Source organism: Monodon monoceros, unplaced genomic scaffold (assembly GCF_005190385.1).
Source record: "Monodon monoceros isolate NGI ecotype Baffin Bay Population unplaced genomic scaffold, NGI_Narwhal_1 Super_Scaffold_7, whole genome shotgun sequence".
Lineage (NCBI taxonomy): Eukaryota > Metazoa > Chordata > Mammalia > Artiodactyla > Monodontidae > Monodon > Monodon monoceros.
Genome location: NW_021703784.1, coordinates 73779077 through 73805029, shown reverse-complemented (window position 1 = coordinate 73805029; position 25953 = coordinate 73779077). Strand labels below are relative to the sequence as shown.

Below are 25953 nucleotides of genomic sequence, written 5' to 3'. Positions count from 1 at the left end.
TCAGCCTGCCTTTCTAGACACTGGCTTTCTTCACCACCCACCAAAAGAATTATACAATAAGAGGAAGACTGACAATTCTTCTATGATTCATTGAGAACAATCAAATGAGAATAATTTAGATTCTGACTTTGTAGTAATAAAAAGTAAGATTAAACAATGTAATAATGTATGGGTACTAGACATGGTCAAATGAATGTACTGAAATCCACTTAAAAACCATTGCAATAGGCCCATATAAGTGCACACTGGGCATTCTAGTGTGTGTACAGCCATTATTTTACAAAGCAGGTATTATTATTTTTAATTTGTATACCTTTTGATCTAGGAATTAGATGAGACATACTCAAAATAATGTTTTTAAAACGATGTGTATGAAAACTTTTCAGTATATATTACTACATGTTTTAAGTTCTATTCTAAATTTAGCCACATAATAAAATATTGCCTTTCTCTTTTTTAATCTGTGACTGCTTAAAATTCCTTTCTTCCAAATCATTTTGTATGCTTGATCTGAACATCTATGTACTACCACCTACATATATTCTCCCTGATAGAGAGTAAACTCCTTAAGTAGACTGTGTCTTTGTCACACCCATTCTCACCACCAACAGGTAGGCACATGAATATACAGAGAAAATAACATCACCTCCTGCTCCTAGCATATACTCATCAATCATCTAACAAATGTCAAAATGACGTGTACAAGTAGGACTCAATTATTATGAAATATTTGTAGTTCATAATATTCTACATTCTTAAAGATTGATAAAATGATGAACTTGTTACCCTTTAATGACTTTTTAAATTTTCTTTTTGAGCTATCCACTGGTGAATAAAATAACACGTTTTTTGGAAAGCTAATAGCAGTATTTATTGCTCATGTTCCTAAACACTGGAATTTTCTGATTCCCTCCTGCAGTTTTACAGAAACTGTACTTTTACCTTGGTCGTTAAATAATGTTTTGGTAGATGACTAATTAGGGGCTGAGAAGAAACAATAGTTCTTTTATTCTCATTTCACTCACCAACTATTTTATTGGGCAAAAGAGGCAGTTACTGGGAAAAAGATGTAAAAAAAGAAAAGAAAGAAACATGGTGATTCCATCTTTACGGCTCCTTCAGTAATTGAAAAACACAACCCTTAATTGCTGTAACAATACCTCATTTCAGGTCAGAACTATCTCTTGAGAATCTATTCCATGAAAGGCCCTACAATTATTCTTCTTCCTAATTCTCAATGGTGAGCAAATTCATAAAACTACTGGTTATCACTCATCTCATCCTTATTTTACAGGAACTGTGGCAAACATTACAAACAGGCCTTGAAAAGTAATCCCGAAACTAAATAAAACATTTGGATATAATGGATATTAATATGATCATTTCTATCATCATTTTTTTTTACCTTTAGATAATGCTCTGAACTCAAATAATAAATGTATCATGTGACTATCTAATAACATCTACAATTACCTAAATGACCGACCTCCTCCAGCATTCATTTACTAACTAGTTTAGACCCCCACGGTCTATTGCTTCAGCCAGTCTCTTGTCAGTACTTTTAATGTCCTCAGATCCTTGTTCTTCCCCTGCACCACCCTAAAATTCTCTAATCTGTTTTCTCCATTACTTAAAAAGTCAACATTGTTCCATATGATTTTGCACATCAAAGACTTCTGAGCTAAGCAAAACCAGCAGAGGGAGGAATTTTCAAGTCGATAAGAATAAAAATCTTCAGGATTATAAATCGTTTCATAACAACATCTGGATCTACAAGTAAATGTCTGCATTGGTCCATTTATTCACTCATTCATTTATTTATTCATCCAAAACATGTCAACTGAGCACCTATATGCCAGCTATTATGATGGACTTATATGTGAATAGAACACAAACCATGTCCTCAAGGATCTTAGAGTCTAGTAAAGGAATAAAGAAAGAATAAGACAAGAAAGCAACTAAATATAACAATAGGGTACATGTGTTCTGACAGATGAGAGCCAATTTGTAGACCCTGAGCCCAGTGAATGAAAGGAGTGCTGATCTCAAGTCTTTACTGTAAAGCTTCCTTTTTATAAAAGAGACCTCAACTGTTTACTATGCATTAGGGAAAGGGAAATGCCTTGTGGGGATCAGGTGATAGATGGATATATGACCTAAGTCCACATTACACTATGACTATTGTGCCTTCCAGAATGTGTATTTGGCATGGATATTCTCAGCAACTGTCAGAATTTTTATTACCTGATACAGGGAATAAATTCATATTTGACAGAAGGACCAAATAAAATATCACAATTTTGAAAAAATCAGAGATTCACACTACTATCAATGACTCGAACATTGCAAAGAAAGTAACTTCCATCATATCTCCATTCGATTCAAGGCCATATATAAGACAGGTGGGATGCAAAGAACTGTGGGGAAATTATAATGAAGTAACAGTTTCAATCATAGTTGTTCCAGATGTGGTCTTTTCATTGAAGTATATAAACAAATATCCTGGTACTTGGCATGCATCTACTGATATGGAAGATGCAATTTTCTTAATCCTAATAAATAGAAAAATCCAGAAGCAGTTTACATACACTTGACAAAAATAACAGAACACTTACTATCCTGCATCTCAAGCTCCAGCTCTGTGACATAGCCTACAGGGACTATGGGGATTTCAACATCTCACAAAATACCAAACTTTTCTACTATATCATGATATTTTGCTGATTTGATATTGAAGAACAGGAATAGTAGGCAAACTAGGTGAGTTCATAAAATACACGCATTCTAGTGGGTATAAGATAAACTCTATGAGAATCCAGGAAGGGGGCTTTGCCAACTAAGTAAAGTTTCTGGGGCCTGTAGTGGAGGCCATGTAGGAACATTGCCTTTTTTGTAAAGGATATCTTGTAAGTGTTCCTAGCTTGCTATGGTTGTTTGATGGAGGTTGAATCCCTGTCTCGGGATACTAATGACCATGAAACTTGAACAGTTTATAATGAACTTAGCTCCAGATAATTAACTTGACCATATTTTTAGTTGTGCCCAGCGACGCTCTATCATGGAGTAGAAGTGTAACATATGGAATTAGTTCAATCAGTCCTGAAGATCCAGGTAAATTCCACAAGCACATCATTCACTTCCTATCCTGCTCACTTTTCACACTACTTTTTTTTCTCAGCCTGCACATAGAGTCCATATCAAGTCCCCTATGACTAGCTGACAAAGGGTGAAAAAAAAGTCAAGAAGCTTTTTATATCATTCTACATTTTATGTATGTTATTCTATAAATGTTATTATTCTATAACATTTATTGCTATAGCGTTTAAGCCCCATTTAGGTATATCCCTGTAATATGGTATAGAACAAAAGAAACTGCCAATGATAAAAACATTAACCAAGACATTTCATTGTCTCTGAGCTAGAGAAGTCGGGACAAGAGAATTTAATTTTATAATGGGGAATAATTTATTTTAATATATTTAAAACTTGAAGATATTTATATTTATTTCTTTTAATTCCTAGGAATTGGACTTTATCACTAACTTTCCTATTTTTTTCATCTCTCCTCAATCCCAGGCCGAGAAATAACCCATCAAAAAAATCATTTATTTCCATATCATTCCACCTATATTCCCTCCCTCTCATCATGATTCACTCTGTTGGTTTAATCTTGGCAATACATTTGCATTTCAAAATCATGGATTTCTTAAGGAATATACGATTATTTTAGTTGCACAGCTGGATACAAACACCTGTAGATTAATCACAGCTGAGATTTTCTTTTCAAGAAAAACCTTTTACCACTTCTACCATACTTGTTCTGTCAGAGACACCAGCAGTACACACAAATTTCTGGATTTCTCTGAATTTAATCTTGGTAAGATGTTCTCTCAACAAAATGTGCTATTGATTTTTGAGGGGAAAAACTCTGATCTTTATGTCTTATTTAATTCCTGGATGGCACAACATCCTGAGGTATTGCTATCTCACAGCTCAGAGAACTAGGTTTTCTTGATGGGCAAACATACTATGGGCCTTCTATCTGACTAGGATGTTCTTTCCCACAAACAAGGGCTGGATTCTACATTTAGATGGTGAATGTTCAGTTCCTTCCTTAGAGCATAATGTAGCATTCTACTAAGTAACAGAACTTCCTTTTTTTTTTTTCTTTTCCCTTCATGTACTTCAAACCTGATCTAACCACCCAGAGCTCTTTGAAGTCAAAGGAAACTCTGAACCCAGGGAAACTCTGATGTCTGGGGCAGAGACTCTTAAGATAAATGAGACAAACAGGAATGTTAGGAGAAAAAAAGAGGTTGAATCCTTTGAGTATTTTGCACCATGTTGATGCCCCAGTGGTTCAGAAAATCGTGTACACAAATCAGCAAGTCATGATTGGGAAAAAGAACAGAGTAATTATACAATAGCAAGTGAACTCTGTAGACCAGGATATGAAAGTTCATACAACAATGTAACAATTATTTTGTCTTGATTGGAGACGCCGAGTAACTAAGGGTCAAAAGGCATAAAACCTAACCTTGAACTTATCACTTGTTTTGGTTTTCTCATCCCAATAGGATATTGGAAAGATTAATAGTTTAGATTTTTGCCTTTAAATTTCCTCAGCTCTGGGAATATTAACATTTATATTTATAATAAATTGTATTATGGTACATATAAAGTAATCAAAATCAAACTACACATTAAATTGCTGTACCCTGGTCTCAAATACTTGTAACCCAACTATGGCGTAACTCTGTGAAATCTCTGCATTGCTTCCATGCAAAATGAGAAAGTGCACAGCCTAAGATTAACTACTTAAAGCTAAAAACATAGAGAGGCTATTTTTAAAATTGATCCATTGATGCTTGGAAAGAAAGAATCATAGGATATAATTTATTTTCATTCAGGGTATTTTATCAAGTCAGAATAGGCTATGAGTCATGCATTTATAAATAAAATATTAAATATGTAAACTGTCTAACATATTTATTAAATTTACTTGCAAATATTAATAGTGTTTAAATCACTCTTAACACAGACATACTTCACACATACCAGACATAACTTACTCGCTCTAAAGTATTTACACAGCTGTAAAATCCCCAAATTAACTATCAATCAGGAAAAGTAAAAATATTGCTATGAGAACAAGAATATGAGATTTAAGCAGCTGGAAAAGAATTACAAAGGACTTCCTATAACGTGACTTTAGATGAGATCAAGTTTGCCGTTGATTTTTTTTTTAAGTAATATTGTTTTAACATCTTTCTAAACATAACAGTTTCACTAATTCAGCAAAGTAATTGGCCAACTCATCTATCTTCACCACTATTGTCCCTAAATTTCAAAACGCCCAGGTGGAAAATAATTACTTACATACACACATAAGCAAACAATATTGTGACCTTAATATTGTAACCTCCAATTTGAAAGTCTCCTTTTTTTCCTAAAGGAAACAGTCAATGTAAACTCAACTACGTGGGTCTTAGAAAATCTATTCTGGTTTAAATTTAGATTTAATAATAACAAAATATTGTCGAATATCATATAACAGCTATTTCTGTTTATAGACAAAGGTGGACTGAAGACCATGACTCTTGAGAAAATTATATTTATGAACAATAATAGCCATGAAGATATTAGCCATTTGGCTTTTCATCTTTTGAAAAATTTCTCATAAAATGCAAAAAGAAAAACTAGCTCTCTTTGCATTTTTCATAAAGTTAAGCACATGCTATTTTGATTTAAGCTGCACTGGAAGTAAGTTGTGAAATATATGAATTTTGCCAAGGACACAGAAGGCAATTTAGTCAAGAGTAATTGTGTCAACTTCTAACTCAGAGTAAATTTGATTTTTTGAGCATTGAAAGTTAGGTCATAGTGGGTTTTTTAAAACCTACACTTGTTTAATAATGATGGTTGAATTTTTATACTAAAACATTTATCATAGTCAAAATATTACTTGAGTTTTTTATTCCATTAAACAAATGGCTTAGGGTCAATAAATGAAAGGAAAATTTCTTTTGTTTCTTTTTATGTTTTACAGTTTTATTATAAAACTAATATAATTTGAAATAAATGTTTCAAAGGAAACAGCTAGCAAACTCCTGACTCATACCTATCCTCAATATTACATATTACTATGGAGATTTGGGGCAAATGTATCAATACATATATTTGCATATAGTAGCTATCACATTAACTATAAACTTTTACAAGGTACTTATTTTTTTCTTCTCGTTTCCTCTAGTTAATCTAAAGTTCTCATCAGGATCTCTTAACTCAAATGCATGAGAGGTAATATTTACCAATAGTCTTTTTTTGTGTAATGCTCTTTGGCAGGCATAGATGCATAATTATTAATCCTATTTTAAAGATAAGAAAACTAAGGCTCAGACACATCCACTCAATAGATAATAAAACTAGAACCCAAGCAAAATGTGTTCAACATCAAAGCCTTTATGCAATAGACTAATGCTTTGTGGGCTGTCTTACACTTGACAGTCTTATAATTCTCTTCAGGGATCTTAACTTCTGTTTTAAAAAGCAAAAGTTGACAAAATAAACAAAATCAGAAAACTGTGCCTTAGTAGAGTTGTTTATTCTTTGTTACTAGGAAGGATTCAAGATCTTAATGTGGAGGCAATGAGCTCTCTTTCCTCAACAATAAATAATACAAACAGAGGTTGCAGGACCTATACAAGCATTATTAAGATAATGCTTTCAAAAATCTGGGCACAACCCTTTTTTTCCCTCTGTTAATTATTTTAGAGTGAATTTTCTATGCAAATTGTCCTCCTACTATGCATTATGTTTTCTCATTAGTGAACTGAAGTAAAAGCCAGTTACATTACAATGGAGGACACAGCAGAAGAAAAATCAGTTTCCTAACAGTCCTAACATTGTCTGCATTTTCATAAGCGATCTCTTCGTGTCTAAGCTACGCATAGTGAACCAAAGTGAGAGAGCATTAGACTTGGAAAGAGGACGTCTACGTCAAGTTCTTGCTCTATCACTTACTAGCTGCGTGATCGTTCATAAATCATTTAGTCTGCATCTAAATGCAGGAAAAAAAAAATGAACTCAATGGTTCCCAAACTTTGCTACACATCAGATTCACCTGCAGAGCTTTTTAGACATCCCAATCCCCAGGTCCTTCTCCATAGGGATTAAATCAGAATGTTCAGGTAAAGGAGCCAGGCCTCATAGTTTTTAAAGATCTTCAGGTGATTCCTCTGCACAGCAAGGTTTGGGAGCCAATGAGTTAATTAACATTTTCACAGAGCTTCTTTTATTTTTTTAAATTTTTAAATTAAAAAAATTTTTTAAACATCTCTATTGGAGTATAATTGCTTTACAATGGTGTGTTAGTTTCTGCTTTATAACAAAGTGAATCAGCTATATGCATACATATATCCCCATATCCCCTCCCTCTTGTGTCTCCCTTCCACCCTCCCTATCCCACCCCTTTAGGTGGTCACAAAGCACCGAGCCGATCTCCCTGTGCTATGCGCCTGCTTCCCACTGGCTATCTATTTTACATTTGGTAGTGTATATATGTCCATGCCACTCTCTCACTTTGTCCCAGTTTACCCTTCCCCCTCCCCGTGTCCTCAAGTCCATTCTCTATGTCTGCGTCATTATTCCTGTCCTGCTTTTAAGATGGAAAAAAAAATGAAGAGGCTTTGTATGTTATGTAATACTTTACAGAGCAATATAAAATATTATCCCCAAACTAACTACAGCGCTATAAAAAGAAACCCATTGTTTCAGGGAGCTTTATCTTTTGTTTAGATTTTAGTTCAGTAATCATAAAGAAATTTGACATAAATAATAAGTTTTACTTTTTTTTTGCCAGAGTTGCAGAAAGCTTAACAGCTTTTCCTTTTACTTTTAAGCTGTCTTCAACAATATTTTAACCTCATTTTTTCTTACCTCTTTTTCTTCTGTCTAAAATTAAGGAAAGTAAAAAAAAATAAAATTAAGAAAACTGTCATCTACCTTGTTCCTTTCAAAAAATATCAAACACCACACTTTTATTATGTGTTTATAATAACCAGGAAAAATATTAGAACAATGTGCAGAAAGGAAATATGAGCAGTCAGAAAGAAAATAATTTGTTCAAAGTTACTTAGTACTTACGTACTTAATACTTAATACTACTTACTTAAAAAGAGCAAAATATTACACACTCCAGATATTTTGTTCCAGTATTCAGTCTTAATCTATCTGGAAACAAAGACCTATTCAGTAAATCTTTCTTGGCCAGATTTTGTTCGTTGCGTGATGACATAAGTTATTTCTCTGTTAAAATTTTAATCAATATATCAGATTCAACCAGTTTATATACAGCATTTGTTTTGTATTAATACCATCAACCTCCATAACCTTCTATTTAAAGGTTTATGTAATTTATGTAATTAGAGTGCAAACAACACGTTACCTAATTAAAAAGCACCCTCTGTGTTTCATTGTTAATAGAGGACTTAATGCATCCATTCACAACAAAATCCTCAAACTCAATTCATAAGCTACTACAAATGTAATCCACCATCTGACAGTGACTGATTTTGCCTTGGGATCTTTTACCTTGGCGGGCTTGTTAGCATCCATGCTCTCTTTGAATTTCTCCTGCACAGTTTCTACAAGTTGACAGAGCAAGGCACCATTATCCAATTTCTCCATAAAAGTTTCTGCCGTAATCTCCTTCCCTGAAATAACAAAAAGAAGCATTATAAAAACACAATCATTCCCCAACCCAAATGTGACATTCATGCCAACATATGCAGTTTTTATCACCAAAATTCCAATTCTAGCTGAGTTACATATCTGAGATAGGAAATCACTGGAAAGAATGGTTTCTTTGGAATTTTACGTTTTTCAGTTACTTTGGCCTGTAAGGCAAGAGCATAAAGCAAAACTGGTATTTTGTGTTGTGTATACGTCTTTCATCACAAGAACTCCATAGCTCCCCTTTAATATAAAATAGAGCCATAGTATATCAAAAATCAACCACCACTGGCAATTTTAAGAGTGTGGCCAATGCATAAAACCACATCTCTATGGGCTTCCCTGGTGGTGCAGTGGTTGAGAATCTGCCTGCCAATGTAGGGGACACGGGTTCGAGCCCTGGTCTGGGAAGATCCCACACGCCGCGGAGCAACTAGGCCCGTGAGCCACAACTACTGAGCCTGCGCGTCTGGAGCCTGTGCTCCGCAACAAGAGAGGCTGCGACAGTGAGAGGCCCGCACACCGCGATGAAGAGTGGCCCCCGCTCGCCGCAACTAGAGAAAGCCCTCGCACAGAAGGGAAGACCCAACACAGCCAAAAATAAATAAATAAAATTAAAAAACAAAAAACAAAAAAACTCATCTCTAAATTCCATTGAGTTTGTTTTCCTGATGAAGATAATACAGGTAAAATTAATGCAAGTAAGAAACTATAAGAAAACACTGCCCCTCTAACCACTCTTCCCCTTCCTGATGCAGTGCTTGAACTGTGGAATTATTAGGTTCAGATCTCTCTGCTTTTTTTTTTTTGTCTCCTCACAACCACTCACAGCTTCAATTACTGCTCTTATGAACATGATTCACAGTTGTCCATGCCTGCCATTTTATTGGTTAAAAGTTATTTTTCTTCTTTCTTATATGCTCCCAAAGTATATTTTCTTTCTTCTTTTTTTTCTTTTACTTTGTAACAGCTTTATTGGGATATAATTCACACCCCTTACAATTCACCTATTTCAAGTGCATAATTCAATGACTTTTAGTATATTCACAGAGTTGTGCAATTACCACCACAATCAATGTTAGTACGTTTTTATCACTCCCCAAAGAAACTGTACCCTTTAACTATCACTCCCTGTGGCTCCATTCCCCACCCCCCCAGGCTCTATAAAATCATTAATTTCTTTTTTGTATGTTCCTCAAAACTCCTTTCCCTAAGCTCTCTCCTTTTCCTGGTGTTGTACTTCTCTAAGTTTCAGAATATTTTATTTCCCTGTCTTAATTTCCTATAACTTATTAGTCACAAGTCCTGTAGATTCATGCTTCCTTCTGTTTCTAGAACCATAATCTTAATTTAAAAAATTCATGGGGGCTTCCCTGGTGGCGCAGTGGTTGAGAGTCCGCCTGCCGATGCAGGGGACACGGGTTCGTGCCCTGGTCCGGGAAGATCCCACATGCCGCGGAGCGGCTGAGCCCGTGAGCCACGGCCGCTGAGCCTGCGCGTCCGGAGCCTGTGCTCCGCAACGGGAGAGGCCACAACAGTGAGAGGCCCGCGTACCGCAAAAAAAAAAAAAAAAAAAAAAAAAAATTCATGGTCTGATACCTAAACTCTAGCAGCAAGAACAATGGTTAGTCCTCGTATCCTCAACGTCTGCCTCCAGAACATACCATAATCACTGCTAAAATTAATATTGCTAAACACCACCCTCACTGAGCCAATCTTCAACTTTACTGCATAGTCCCTAATCTTCTCCTCTACGTAAAAGATGAAACAAACCCGCTTTAACCCAATATCCAAAGTCCTCTCATATGCCACTAATCCACCTTTCTATTCTACCTTGCTTACACCCTGCTCCTTGGTCTGCACCCTGTCTTCCTAGTTCCATGGGCAGATCTTCCCGTTTCCACTCCCATGCCTTGGTCCAGGCATGGCCCCTTCCTATAACAGCCCCCTATCTTCTATCTGCCTGGCCACATTCTACTTTCCCTTTAATCAGAAATCCAGAAAGAGATTCTCCCAGTGTACATCAATCTCCTTCTTATATGGTCATACTCAGGAGTATCACTCACTCTGGCACTCATCAAACTTCTTCTGTGGCTAATAACATGCTTTGTACAAAGTTCCTGTCATCACCAGTACATTAGAAACCTCTTGAGGTATATTGTTTTGTGTGTGTGTTACTACAGAGGTAAGCATAATGTTACTTACATAGAAGGTACCTAGTAAAACATGTTTAGTGAGTACGTGGATTGACAAATGAAGAAACAAACTCTTGGAAAGCTTTGAGAAAATGTTGGGTATTATTTCCGTGAAAAGTAGTTGTTAAAGCAAAAAGAAAAAAAGGAGGTATTTTAAAGTTTTATACTGAGAGTCATAGGATTACCTCTTATCTTAAGAAAAATGCATGCAGCTCAATTCCATGAACACTTAAGATAAATGTAAACCAACTGGAACAACAGATATACTACTGGCTTAAAGTTAAACTCTAATATCTAATATATTTGTTTTTTAAGAAACATCTGTTTGAAATGATTTTTTTACAGTTTGGGGGGAAGGGCAGGTGAAGGAGGAAAAAGAATTACTTTTTTTATGTTCTTTTTTTCCCTACTGGATAGTTCACATTTTAGCCCTCAGTTAGGATAATGACTTCTGCAGGTGGCAAAACATCAGTAGCTCTAAGTACTCACCACAGAGGTAGCCTATACAGAGCTATTAGTATTTCAAAATTGTATGCAGCTCAACTCAATTAAGGAATGAAAGTAATAGTCTCAAGATACAAAAAAGCCAGCACAACAGAATTTGTATTATGCATTCACCATATTGGCTTGCATTTTCTAATGATAATAAGAAAGTTATTTACAAACAAGCATAAAATTAAATATTAGAAATATTTTTTAAATTATCAATTACATTTCAAGGTAAAGAAGGTAAACTTTACCTAAACTGTTGAATGATTCCTTTATAAATTACTTATAAGATTTTCTACATTTGGAAGAGGTCTTTAGGTATTATTTCATTAAGCTACTTGAAAATTTAAAGATTCTATTCATAATGTCAAGTGATGAGATGATTACAATAAATTTACAAGAACTTGTAAATTATAAAAAGAAAAATGGCTTTCATTAGAAAGTCATTAGCAATTTACCAAAAGGAATGATTTTTACTTTTTCTGCATTATACCTGAACAATTTTTTGTTATCCTCCTTTTCATGAATACTTGAGGAATTTAACATTGAACATCTGTACCTAATGAAAAACGTATTAGGTCTCAGCTTTCAATTCTGTATATTTTATAGCTCCAAAAGGTAGAATTTTTTTTTTTCTGGCTAAAGCAGACACTATTACATACTTTATGGTTGAAATGTACTGACTCAAATGAAGGAAAAATGCAAGACAGAGAATTTTTTTTAAACCTTCATATGTAACATTTTCCATCCAATGATTAAGAATCATAAAATATACATTTTAAATGTACTGTATAATTTTAAGAAATCAGTTATAATCCTTATATGGGGTGATATATTATCATACTCTTTATTCTATTAATATTACCAAAAGTATATAAAAAACTGAATATAAAGTTGGCTGAATTTAATCATGACGAATCCATCAGAATAGGCTATGAATTACTAATTACAGTTTCTCAAGTAAAAGCTATACACAGTTCAATCTCTGTCAGACAGAACCAGATCTTCTTTAATATAAATTGTGTAGCTGGTTTGAGACATTAGACTATAAATGCTAGAAACAGTAGGATTCTAGTAGCATAGAATCATTTCTTCCCCAATCCCATCTTTCCACGTTTTTGGTATATTTAGTGAAAGAAGGGGCAATGAACAGACACAATTAAATCACCTTGGAATGCCGACACATACTGGGTTGTCTTTATTATTGACTTGAAGGTCAACCCAAAATAGCCAAGTCTAGAAAGAATATCTTTACTTACTGGGTTCATAATTGTGAACTTAGATCTTCACATCATCAATTCAGTCATGATTTGCCAGTAGACAGAGATCAGGTGGTTTGGTTAAATATTGTGATTTGTCATTTCCTCTTAAAGTATGAGGACACAATGATATGAAATAATCGTGTACCTGAAATATTTTGTCAGGTAACTAAAATCAACACACATACTTGTACATACAAGTGTATTCCTCCCAGAAATGTAGGCTTGCCATAATTTCCATAAAGATTATCCCTTTTATCTTCTATTTTGCGAGGAAAGAATGTTTTCCTCCTAGTAAGTTAGCAGTCCTACACTCAGTTTCCTAATAATATATAATATCTAATAATGATATTTAACATTTGAGTTCTTACTATATGCCAAGCACTTTACATGTATTCATGTTTTTAATATTTTTACAAAACTGCGAAGTGAGTGCTTCTATTATATCCATTTTACAGATGATGAAATTGATGTATTTAGGTTAAATAACTTGCTTAAGCTCACACAGTGAATCTGACTCTTTAACCCAAGAAGTCTAGGTTTAGAGTCTATGTTTTTAGCCACCACTCTTAGTTAGTTAAATCAATATTTGCTGGATACACAAATGACTATTTTCTATAACAATGCATTCTCTCGAATGCAGTTGTCTTTTTCTTTTTAGAAAATCTACAGATTTTTTCTCTCTAGAAACTCCTTCAGAAAAAAACAAAACAGTGTAGGGCTGAAGACAGTGGTGCTGAGAAATGAATAGCAAGCCACCTTGCTGATGATTGGAGAATGACCGAGAATAGCATTCAGGCATGCTCTGTTATGTAGCCTGATTCATTGCATAAGAAAACTAGTATATTTTATCTATAAGGGTGATCTAGATATGATCAAACTCTACTCCAATCTCCACTGTACCTCTCAATCACAGTCTATTTCTCCAATTAGAGAACTCGAAGCAACTCATCTGCTATCTTAACTCAAATTAGTCAGTGTTTTAAGACTGAAATATAAATGTTGTGAGATAGGAAATGATTGATTATATCCAGAAACCCTAGATCAGCACCTGCTCCACACTGATTCAGAGTCTACCCTGTATTTGTATCAACAAAAGACAAAGTCGGTTCTGTTGGAAAAGTTGGGTAAAAAACATTAGGGTGTAACTGCTCTGAAAGGTGTCAATTTGTGAACATAGACTTGATTCTTTAAACTTTTGAACTAGCATAAGACACCACCTTTCCTAAGAAATTTTTATTGACTACATCAAGAATATGAGAAGTCTGCAGGACAAGTATCCAGTAAAAGGACTTTAAGAAAAAAGAAAAGAGAGCTGTTCCAAACTCATTAGACAGCAGCAACTCCAGTAAATAGGTGCTTAACTTTCTAATGCTAAAAATAGGTTTTTTCAGAAATAACTGAAATAAGGAAAACATTACCTATTGATCATACTACGCATATAACAACTGAATTTTCCCTTATGTGCACGTAGGAAAGTCAGAGAAAGGGACAATCATCATAACATCAACTGTCATAATGCATTTCTAAATATTAGTAAAATCAATTTAGCTTAACTTGATTTGTAATACATTTTTTGATTTATTCAAATTCCCTGCATATATCCAAACACATATGCCTACATCTTAACGATCTAAAATCCTTAAGAGCAATATCAATTTCTGTGATGCTTAACAACTACAATCTTTTCTCAAAATTATACTCCCATGTGATTCATGTAGTGTTATTAAACAAATACTAATTGAAGATAAAGGTCATTTTCAAATGATTAAAGAAACAAAATAAATAAACAATCTGAGAACATCTATGTTAGTGTATTCACTTCAAAATTAAACCAACAACAGTCTTCAATAGTCTTTGAACAATCATGAAATCTGTAGAATGCACCTCATCTATCCGAATGATGGGTAGTTGCTATAATCTGGGACTGTTAATTTAATTACATGCTGTTTATTCAAAGTAACAAGTTTTTCTCCAAGACTTATTTGTATAATCATTTGATGTTCAAATATGTCCTAAGGACATAGTTAATTAACAAATGAGCAATAGCTAGTTCCTGAACAAAAATAACAAAACAGAAAGCCTAAAATAAAAATTAAATGTGTATATTTAATGTATAGCAGGGGACAATGGCCAGAGAAATGTTTTAGAGGCAAGATTCTCTTGATTCAGGTTTCTTTTGCTGTCTTTTCTGAGTGTTGGTCATAAAACTCCATAGTGTCAACTATTATCAATAGAAAACATACTTGGACTACAAAGATATGTAAGTAGTCAGTAAATATCACAGGATGATTTTCTCATGAATCAGACTGGTATGCTACCACATAAACAAATCCCAACCATCATGACAATTTATTTAACTCAACTAGTTAACTTATAAAATAGTTTTTTATATTCTAATATATAAATTTTAGCTAGTCTAAAAATTTGCTATTGCAAATTTGCTATTGCTGCTTTAATTTTATGCTGAGGAATCTAAAGCGCTATTATTGTTACTGATTAAGTAAGTATATAGTACTTGAAACTTACAGTATTATGCCTTCATATTTGACAAGAATGTGAATATTGGTCTATGAACCAATGAAATAATTTTCTTCTCTATCAAATAATTTTTATCCACCAAAAAACCTGAATGCAAAGTGAGCATTCTTTAAAAAATTCCACATTTCAATTGACATTTTATATGTAGGATCAGAAATACCTGAATTTAGAATATCATTACTACTTTTTTTGAAAGGAAAAAAAGGAAAAAAAGTTACATTTTAGTCAAGTATTGCTAGAAGGAAATAGGAAATCTTTCCACAAGTAAGGTCCACACTACAATGGCAAAGTCTAGTTAGAAGCTTTAATTTAGTATGTGAATTTCCACCTCACCAAAAAATTCAGATACTTTATCTAGAGACCAGATCAACTTTGAAACTACCTTCAAGATATCTCTAACCTTCAAGTAGATAAAAATGGAGAATTGAAATAGAGCTGTATAATATAAATTTGCAAATATTTCTGAGGCAACAAAATGACCAGTAAGAATTTTAAAATTTACTTTAATGACTCCATTTCTAAAATATGTGAATACTAAATGTATCTATTATGTGTAGTAAAAATATCTTGTCACCTTATTATCACCATTCTAGTACATAACATATTTTCTTACCTCTGAATGTTTTACCACTTTAAATAACCTCAAGCTATTGGTCTACTTTCCAAGTTACCATGAGGATATTTACTTGAAATCTATCATCTACCTACTTTTATGAATTCAAGTTAACAGAAAGTGGCACTTTACTATATTTTAAGATTCTTTTTTTTTTTGAGATTCTTTTAAGATTTCTTTTCTGAGAAAATTTCACAAGCCATCAGTTGCTTCTGTGTTACCAATAACTGGCATTAAGAACATTAGCCTTTTTATTCTTTAAAAGAAAGATTATTCATTTACGTAAACTGTTTTCTCCTTGTTTATACCTATTGATGATTTCAAACTGGGCCTCAAGAGATGGATTTCTTGGAAACTTAGACTTTTGGAACTGGAATGGACATTAGAGATCATCTACTCCAACCCCTTCATTTTATGGTTGAGGACACTGAGCCCAGAAAAGATAGCTGAGTGACTTTGGGCAAGTTTACCAAGTGAGAAAGCCAGAATCAGAAGCCAGGTCTCCTGACACCAGTTAGGAGCCAGGTCTCCTGACTTTTAGTCCAAGGATATTTCCATTACACATACACTGACTCTCTATTCTTTGAGGCTGTCTTGGGGCTGCTCACACTGCTCAAGCTACTTTGTAAATGATCACATTCACCAAATAAAATGCTTTTGATGACAAGTCATGGGACCTTGGAACACACCTGTGTAATCAGGCTATACTCATAATCATGATTTCCCCCTGCCTGGAACATCTCAGGGACTCCTCGTTGAGCATGCAATAAATTATAAGCTCCTCGACATGGTATTCAAAGCAGTACACGCTCTAGCCCCAACAAATCTCATGAAAGTCTCCCCCTCTTGATCTACACTGTTGACACTAGCCTTTGTTCAGTTCTTCTAAGGCGCCAAACTCCTTCCTATCCCGCACATGCCATTCTTTCCACACAGGCTTTTTTCCCTACACTTTGTCTGGCTAGCTATTAATTATTCTTCAGATCTCAGTTTTAAATATAAGACCCCTTAAAAATGATTTCCCCAAGCCCTCTGATCATTTGCCCCATTCCCACCTTCTTGTTTTTACATTTTTATTGCAACCTATATCTTTTAGTGTTTATACCAAGTCCAATTAATGAATTATTTATTCAGTCACTTATTTATACTAATTTCTTGTTCAATCTACTCCAAGCTCTATAAGAACAGGCACTCTGTCTATTCTTAGTCACCACTCTACCCTCTAGCACTTAGCAGACTGTGCTGAAACACAGTAAACACAATAGCTAGTATATTTACTATAGCTAGTTGATTACTATGTGCCAGACCTTGTTCTAAAGCTGACGATCTCACTTGACGCTCCAACAATCCCATGAGGTTGGTACTAGTATTATATGTATTTCACAGATGACGAAACCCAGGCACAGTGCATTCAGAAAATTGCCCAGTATCACAGAGCTAGTAAGTGATGGAGCTGAGATTTGAATTCAAGCATTCTGATTCCAGAGTCCATTTTATTCAAATAATTATTATGCTGATGTACGCTCAAATATTTGTTGAATAAATGAATGAACTTACCCACCAAATCAAATTAATCATATCACTGAACTATATAAATGGAATAACACCACCACATATAGAGTTATGATATTTCAGGCACTAAGTAGTATACATATTTTAATTATTTAATCTCACAGCAACCCTACTGTCATTACCACTTCATAGATGAGGAAACTAAAGAACAGAGAGATTAAATAACTTGCCCAAGATCATATTGCCAGTTAAGTGGCACATCTGGTGTTCAAACACAGGCAGTTCATTCCAAGTCTGTGCCTTAACTTCTATACTGCCATGCTGTGACAGCCCATATCTGAAAACAGCTCAAAGTTAATAAAATACTAATATAACAATAATTAGTGAACACACAAAAGAGGGAGGAAACCCATCTGTTTAGGCTAAATTGACATCCTCTATATAATGGAGATAAATAAAAATGCTCTTCCCTTGTATAAATGAAAGGTAGCCCTTCCTTCTGGTGGATATCACTCCATAGCACAGTGAAGGGTCTTTCTGGGGAGTGATGGATGTGAAGGATGCCTTCTGCATTTCTTCTCTTACCCTTTAACTGGGCTCCCTTGCAAAGGGCACCACCTGCATTTCCATATGCGGTAGCCCTGGTTAGACTACATAGAATTGTCAAAAGCATGTGCACACAGTAAGGAAAAAGGAAAGATCTAACTCTAGGATAAAGGCTTAAAAAATGCAAAAGCAATGTAAAAATCCAGAGCCATGGTGAGCAAAAAGAAAAATCTTGCTCAAATGTGCTAAAACCTTGTCAAACCTTGCTAAAATTACAGATGCACTATGCTCTTCACTAAACTCTTCAGTTTCAGCAGCTAGAAAGTGACGATAACAACACTTACCTTGAAGGAATCCTTTCAATAATAAAATAATATTGGTGAAATCCTTTCTGTAAATGATAAAGCACCATGCAAATTCTATGTTTACTCAATATTCAAATCTTATAGACTCTATAAGGATCCTTTTTTCAGGTCTTAAAACAATTTTGTTCTCTGTGAAAAATTACTAGTGAAAAAGCATTGCTTTATATGATGATCCTTTGAATGTATGATTCCACTTTGCATATGGCTGAAATTGTATACTCTGAATATGCCAGCACAACGGAAACAAAAAAAGAGGCAGCCTTAGCATGAGGTAGCATTTTTCTCTAAGATCGTCCTTTTGGAAGAATACTTAAAAACAAAAGTGTAGTGAAAAGAAAAATTTTAGTTCAAGGTTGGATGACTCCAGTCAGCTCATTTGGACAAAGGATAGATGTTATTGTTCCAGAGTCTGGGTATTCAGCAGTTTTAGAAGGTGTGCTATAAAAGTAGGGCAACGAAATCTAGCTTTAGAAGCCAGATCTCACAGACTGTGGCCCGTGTGCAGTGTCAAAAGAATAGGCCAAACTGGTCAGTTGCATGAAAGAAAAGTAAAAATAAATCAGATCAGCAAGGGTGTAGATGAAATAAGCAATTTGACCACACAGTTACAATGCATGATATTGGAATTACGAAGCACAGTTAATGTGAGAGACACTGGGAAATTCATTTAAATTCTCTATATGCTTCAGGTCTCCCAGATGCAAAATGCAAATAATGAAAGTCTTTCTCTCTAAAGTGGTGTCATATGCTTAGGAGAAGGACACTACATGAGCAGGGAGAATAAACCTGTTATCTTTGATGACAAAATGAGATCTTATAACCTTACCTAACAGATTGGTTAACCACAAGGCCAGGTCTTCTTTCATCGGTAGCAAATTAGCTTCATGTCTGCTGGCCAGCCACTGGCTATACTGATGCATATCAGAGAGGCCAGGTCCACTGCGTACCTTTGGGCTCAGAGCAGTGCACATTATTTATCCACTTGTAATACCTGTTTTGGAAACAAAAGAGCAATTGCTTTTTATACAGACTTCTCTTGTTAAAATCTCACTGCCAATGACACAGTAAGGAATAGGATCTGTGGAAGTTCGGATGACAAGTCAGGTTATTAATTATTAAACCCCCATGAAACACTGTTTGCTTTACTTGTACTGGCCCTGTCACTTTTGACCAACTACTTGGTAGGAAGCAGCAGCTGTCAAAGGTCAAACAGAAAAATCAAACAGTAAGCTCTCTGCTTGTGTAAAACATCATATTTGGAAAAATGACAGTTTCTAAGGAAAGAAATTCTACTTATTCAAAAACAATAAAAAGTGGTTGATTAAAATTTTGGTATCCAAATTGTAAACTCCCATTGTTTGGGTTAATTTTTGAAGCCATCGATTTCCACAGAATTTTAGGACTGAATACTAGCAATGACAGTATTTGCAAAATTTCTTATAAACATATGACCACTACTCTTAAAACTATTACCTATGAGATTAGGCACAGCCCTTGGTTCTTTGCAGATGGCCAAGTAATCATGCACTTATACTTTAGAGAATTGGGTGGGACATGGGGGAGTGCATCCTTTTAGAGTCCCTACTACACTTCTCTTATTTTACAGTTAATGAAAACAAAACCAAAGAGGAAGGGTGACTCAACCAAGATCATATAGCTAGATCACGGCAGAGTCAGGCTTGAACTTGGGTCTTTATTCTAAGACCATTACTGTTTTCAGAATGACACATTTTACAAAATAGTGTCATCAGGAACCCACGTTATAACCCAGGAATTACACCGTAATTCTAATAAATATTGTCACAGGTTTTCTTTTGTCATACTTTGTACCTTCTCACTTCGTATGTTTTGCATACTAGGGTTTGTTTGTATTCATGTTTAGCAAAGAAGTAATTACATTACATATCTTATATCCACACAGTAAGGGATGATTTCACTAACCTATGAGTAACACAGTCTTCTATGTGGGTTGCAGAAAAGATGTATGAATATATACTTGGCCTTAAATGTAGTACTATTGTATGCATTATTTATAGGACCTAAGACTACAGATGTAATATTGGAGCAGGAAGGTAATAAACTCATAAGTTTATGTGTAGAACTCCATTCTGTATGCAAATAGTGACTATAAAATAACCAAATGCATTACGACTGAATGAAATGAAAATGAAAATGTTTGCAAATGACAAAAAGTAAGATTTATATGATATAATGGGGTTTTCAGCTATATTTATTACTAATGGTATTTTAAGTTCACCAGTATAAGTTGTATATACCCTTGTCAGTTTTATCATTTGAAACGTTACATAGCATTCTTTTCCAATTAATCTCAAACTCTAATTCTCTTAGCCTAGGTTAATTTTTGTCTTTTAAAGACAGCTTTTAAACAAAATAAGACATTGGTGTTCAGAAAACTGTAAAACGCGACAGTCTCACAAACATCTTGCTGTAGCATTAGAAAAGACTGCTGGGAGCATGGTTAAACACCTAAAAAGTGTCATAAATATATAATTTAAAAGCACAGACAATTTAATTTCCAGAGAAATTATGCTTTGAAGTAATTTTTGCAGAAAAAAATTACTGTAAGTTTTCTTTGAAAACACCTTCCATAAATCTCTGTATATCTAGTCATCTAAAGTAATAACTAGTGAAAATGTGAAACATTTTAATATACCTTGTCATATGCTACTAAATTGTCATTACAGGGACCAGAAGATCACAATTGTCTATTTTCTTTTGCAGTTAATCATGACATTATTCATATAAAGTCCTAAAGATTCTCCAAACCCTGTGACTAAACCAGAAGGCTAAAACATTTTTTGCCCCAGTTCTTTAAAAAATAGGTCCAACCCCAGGAAAACAAAACATTTCCCAGTAGTTGGTTAGGATTCCTACAGGCTAGCTAGCCTCAGAAACAAACATTTAAGTAATAATACATTTAAGCACATGATTCATACATTTAAATAACTAATTGAAATCTTAAAAGGGTTACCTCTAAAATGCCTTTCTTCTCAAGACACAATATCTCCCGCTACTTTCCTGAAAGTGAGATGTGGTAGTTCAGTAACTTTACCTACATCCTATTATGTTCTCTGCAACTTCCATTTAAGCATCAGAGTCCTATTTTGCTTTGTAAAAGCAAGAAGACACCTCAGATTCGTAAGCTCATTGTCCAGCAAAGAATTCATCAAGGGATAGTTTACAGTAAGCCTAATGGCATGTAACAGTTTCAGCGAGCCAGAGGGACACAATCTGTCCCCTCAATGCTTCTGAACAGTGAAGTTTTTATTTTCCTTGACAGTGGCACATTTATTTCTCATGTAGTCTGTCCTGTATTTTGCCAGAAATGTAATTTAAACTATCTTCTAATATCTACAGATGATCATTAAGTTAAAACGATAAGAATAACTAAGCAATGTTTGTTACGCTGCTTTGTATATAATCAAAATTATATGTAAAGTGAAAAAAACGAAAGAACAGAGTTATATTTTCCCAGGAGGCAAAGGTAGGAGAAAGGCTTAGTGGGTAATTAGCATCGGATAGAAGTTAAACAATGAAACATATGCCAAATATGTAGACACCTAAGTCACTGTCATAGATAGGGACTCTTCTGTTTAAGTCCCTTTTGAAAAAAATTAGGATTTTGATCCAAATTCTTCTGATCCTTTTTTCACATTTTAAATCACCACCAAACTTGGCATGACTCTATGGTTTAGCTGAAAGTCATTACATGGTGGTCTTGGATTTAAATAAAGCTGAGATATGAATAGAAAAGATGAAAATGGACCCAGCTAGCCGGATCAAAATTTGGAGTGTGAATTACCCCATGTTGAAGCAGTTTCCAAATGAAATGATTAAATTGCGGTGAACAAAGGTCAAATAAATTTATATTACCCAGATAAAAAGATCACTACAGGATTATAAACCTTTTATAATTTTCAACAAATGTTTAATCCATCTGAATGAGTTGAATTAGATCACAAAGAACAAATTACAAGACAAAGGTCATTTTTGATCTTTTGAATTCATTCAAACATTTTCGAAAACCACCAGAGATACCAAGGGGTAGCTTTTAAGACAGGAAATGAAATGATACACTGACTTGAAGAAAAAAAATAGGTTTTGGAGAAAGAGAAACTTCTTTTTTTGTATAACATATCTAAATACTGAAAGATGTTACTATTAAAATTCATACAACCTAAATATTTAAAAAGCTTGATAAGTAACTTCAGTAATTACTAAGCAAAGCCAATCGCTTTGAAAAAAGGAGTAAGGATTCAAATGCTTGTATGCCTTCTTCAGACTATGGCTTCTCCAAGCTTTATGGGTCTATCTAAAAATGGATAACTCAACCCTCAGGATTTGGAATTCAGAAAAATAAAACTTAAAGGGAAAAACATGCAGAAACTTAATACAGAATTCTTCAAAGAATGTGTGTGCGTGTGTTTTTTTCTTTCTTTCCATAGAAGTGATTCTGGAATAACCATTATGAATATGATGAGACTTGAACCAGCCCAGGGGAAGAAGAAAAAATTAATGACTCCATAAGTACAATATCACATGTTTTAAAGATTCTGTTTAGTCTGTTGTTCCAGAATCCCAGTTGAAGACATAGTTTTGACTCTGAGGAAAAAGTATTCTTTTTCACCACCTAGAGGTGTGCTTCGATTATGACCAAGATGGTTTCTGGTTTACCTCTATCTAGTCTTTGTTGCCATATGATAAAAAAAGTATCGCAATATTGCATGGAAAATAAATTGGAAAGACAGAAAAATAAGAATAAAATGATAAACATTATATCACTACTGTCTGATATGAAATTCTGCTAAGAAGCGTGATTAATAGAATATTAGAGCTGGAATCAGGAGTCCTGGGGTCAAATACTGGCTCTACTACCTGGCCATTTAGTAGCTGTTCTATCCTAGTTATATGACTTTTTCTCTTTGTACTTGAGTTCTCCAGTATGTATAATGGAGGTTAACACCTCACATATACGTGTGAAGATGAAATATTTGTGTCAGTATTTGGCATATATTTTATATTCAACAAACACTAGCTAAATTGAAATCATCACCATAGGAAATATGCAAAAATAAAGCTTCCACTGACTTATTTTAAAAAGAAAAGAAATTCTGTAACAAAAATAGGAATATTTTGTAGAACTCTAGATAACTAAGAAATGGCAAAGGCCAGGGGGAGAAATGAAAACAGATAAAGAATTGATGAAATAAAACCATAAATAATGGAAAATCCCAAGTTTTCTTCATATTGAGAGGGATGAAACTCCCAGGATGATGAGTGAAATGCTGAACTCCAAGATGGGTAGTTTACATGTTTTTAAAAACAAATTTTGGTAACATACTATACTTCATTTTGGCATCAAAGACTCATAAGCTATTAAGAAAGGGGAATGCCATGCCTCTCAAAATAAATGTGAAAGGATGTCACCACACCCTTCCCCCCCACAAAGTCACCTAACTGTGGCCATTTAAAACAGAGTGCTAATGAACCCACAGTCAAGGGTCCCTTCACTAAAGGCCACCTTTGTTCTGATTTAGAGCATCGACCTCCCCTCTGTCTAGTCAGTTTTGTGTGCTATGGGTGTGAAACTAAGAAAACAAAGTTTATAGGCCAATAACACTGTCTTTTACAATTAAAAAAAATAAAAACACCTTAAGCCAAACACCCTTCCATAATCTGGAAGGAGAAAATGCTATCTTTCAAACTAGACTCAAAGAATTAACAACCAAGGATAGCTCTAGATGGCTCTTTCACCATTCTGAGTTCTTTACGCCTATGTGATTCACTTTGGCTGACCAATAATATATCTACAAAGCTATATATTCTCAACCAATGTCATGAATGTAAAATCTTAACCTAAGAATCTGAACAGAAAATAAAAGTCCAAAATGTAATCAGAAAGGTAATTCTAGATCTTGTAAATGGACCTCCACTTCTAGCTAAGGGGAGCAACTTGTCCGAAATTAAAAAGCACCAAGTGTAAAGGCAAAATGACACTTGTTACTAGTTTTTCTAATTATATAATAAAATCTTTAAACTCAAATGGACCTTAGAAGATTTACCAGCCAAATTTCTGGTTATTAATAAGGGACTGGAAGCCTAAGACATTTTGGCCAAAGTAACAAGTCTAGTTAGTCATTAAAAGTACCCTACTCAGCCCTTCTGGTGCCCAAACTCAAGGAATGCTAACTCTCTTCCAGGAATCTTTTTCTTATCTTGCAGCCCCATGATGATTTGTCTTGAACCAAATGATGGTATACCTACAATAATAATTCCTTCTCAAATCATGACCAAAATATTAAGACTGAGTGGAAACTAATTTCTTATATTTTCTTGGCATTAGAGATTTTTAAGTTTTTTTTTTTTAATTATACTAAAGTATTCTTCCAAACAATTTAGCTCAGGTTTCTGGACCCCTACCAGATTAATTTCAAACTTAATTTGAATAGAAAAATCACCTGAAAGTCATTAATCGATTAGGATGTTTGAGGACTTACATCAAAATTTAACCTAAGTTGATTAAGTAAATCTTAATTCATAAGAAGATGTTGTTGTGTGTGTGTCCATGTGTGTGTTGTTTGCAATAAAAAGATTTCTGTTTTACGTAACTATAGTGTAGTTGAGAGCTAGCAGAGTTCTACATTCTGTTGAATATATATGTACTCTGATGTAAGGGGAGAGCATTAGCAAAAACTCAGTTGCTTTGACTCTGAAAACATTTAGGACAGAAAAATTACACAAGCATCTTACTCTTTTTGCCAAGAGAGATTTTCTACCTTTACTCCAATTCTTTTCTCTAGTCAGAAAACACTGAGTAGAAAATCTTGATAGTCGTCCAGGAGAAATTAAAAGAAACAGCGGGATCTCTGTGCCACCATATCAAAACCACAAAGATACCAAAATTACCTTAACACCAGCTCCAGTTTTAACAACTCCCTCTGCAAACAAACTGTTAGAGCCTCATTATTTGGTTTCAACCAAGGTAACTTTGGCCTTCCAAAGGCTCCTGAAGTCTATAAATATAAAGCAGGCTTGCAGGCTTGAAGCAAAATTCTAAAATTATGCATAACATACTTAGGATTAATATAAGACCTGACATTCTTCCATACCTGCAAGTTTAACTAAAATTTCTTACCAAGATACTAGGACACTCAGTGGCAATCACAGTACCTTTTGCACCAGATGAAATAAATTTTGCCTTGTGAGTTTATTTCCCAGCAAAGCACAGTCCACATCACAAAAGTATGGTGTGTAACACTAAAATGAAGAACTAAGCCCCAAGTTCAGTAGCACACAGGCTGAAATACAAGCTACCTTTCCCTTTCAGAGCCCACTCAGGGAGCCGTGTACTAAAGCTGCAAGGTGCATTGCAAAGGCTGCCTGTCCCATGCCTCAGATATCTGTCCCTTACCTTGTCTTAGGCACTGAGAACCAAGATGCCCATGCTGGAGAGGACTGCCACAGTCACCACCTCCTCCTCCACAGTTAGGGGGGAGCATTCCTCGAGAAGGAACTCATTGATCAATTTCAAAGACAGGCTGGGCAAACCAGATCCAGCTGGAGTTAATCAGCGTCCACACTGCTAAGATGTTGGGGAAGAAAACCAGTGAGCAGAGGCCTCCTCAGCCTTGTCTCTATGAATCTCAGGGGATAGGTGAGGAGAAAAGGTGGATTTCCTC

General features: G+C 34.6%; 1 protein-coding gene across 4 annotated transcripts in view; it reads right to left on the bottom strand.

Moving 5' to 3' along the window:
* GAS2 (growth arrest specific 2) overlaps nt 1–25953 on the bottom strand; it is a 198689-nt gene that overhangs the window by 92603 nt on the left and 80133 nt on the right. For all 4 annotated transcript variants that reach the window (XM_029208390.1, XM_029208392.1, XM_029208389.1 and 1 more), the window contains 2 exons: nt 19080–19244; nt 8593–8714 (listed from right to left, as the gene is read on the bottom strand). In XM_029208390.1, coding sequence (XP_029064223.1) covers nt 8593–8714; nt 19080–19224 — 267 coding nt within the window. In that variant the 5' untranslated portion in view covers nt 19225–19244. The remainder of the gene's footprint in view (nt 1–8592; nt 8715–19079; nt 19245–25953) is intronic.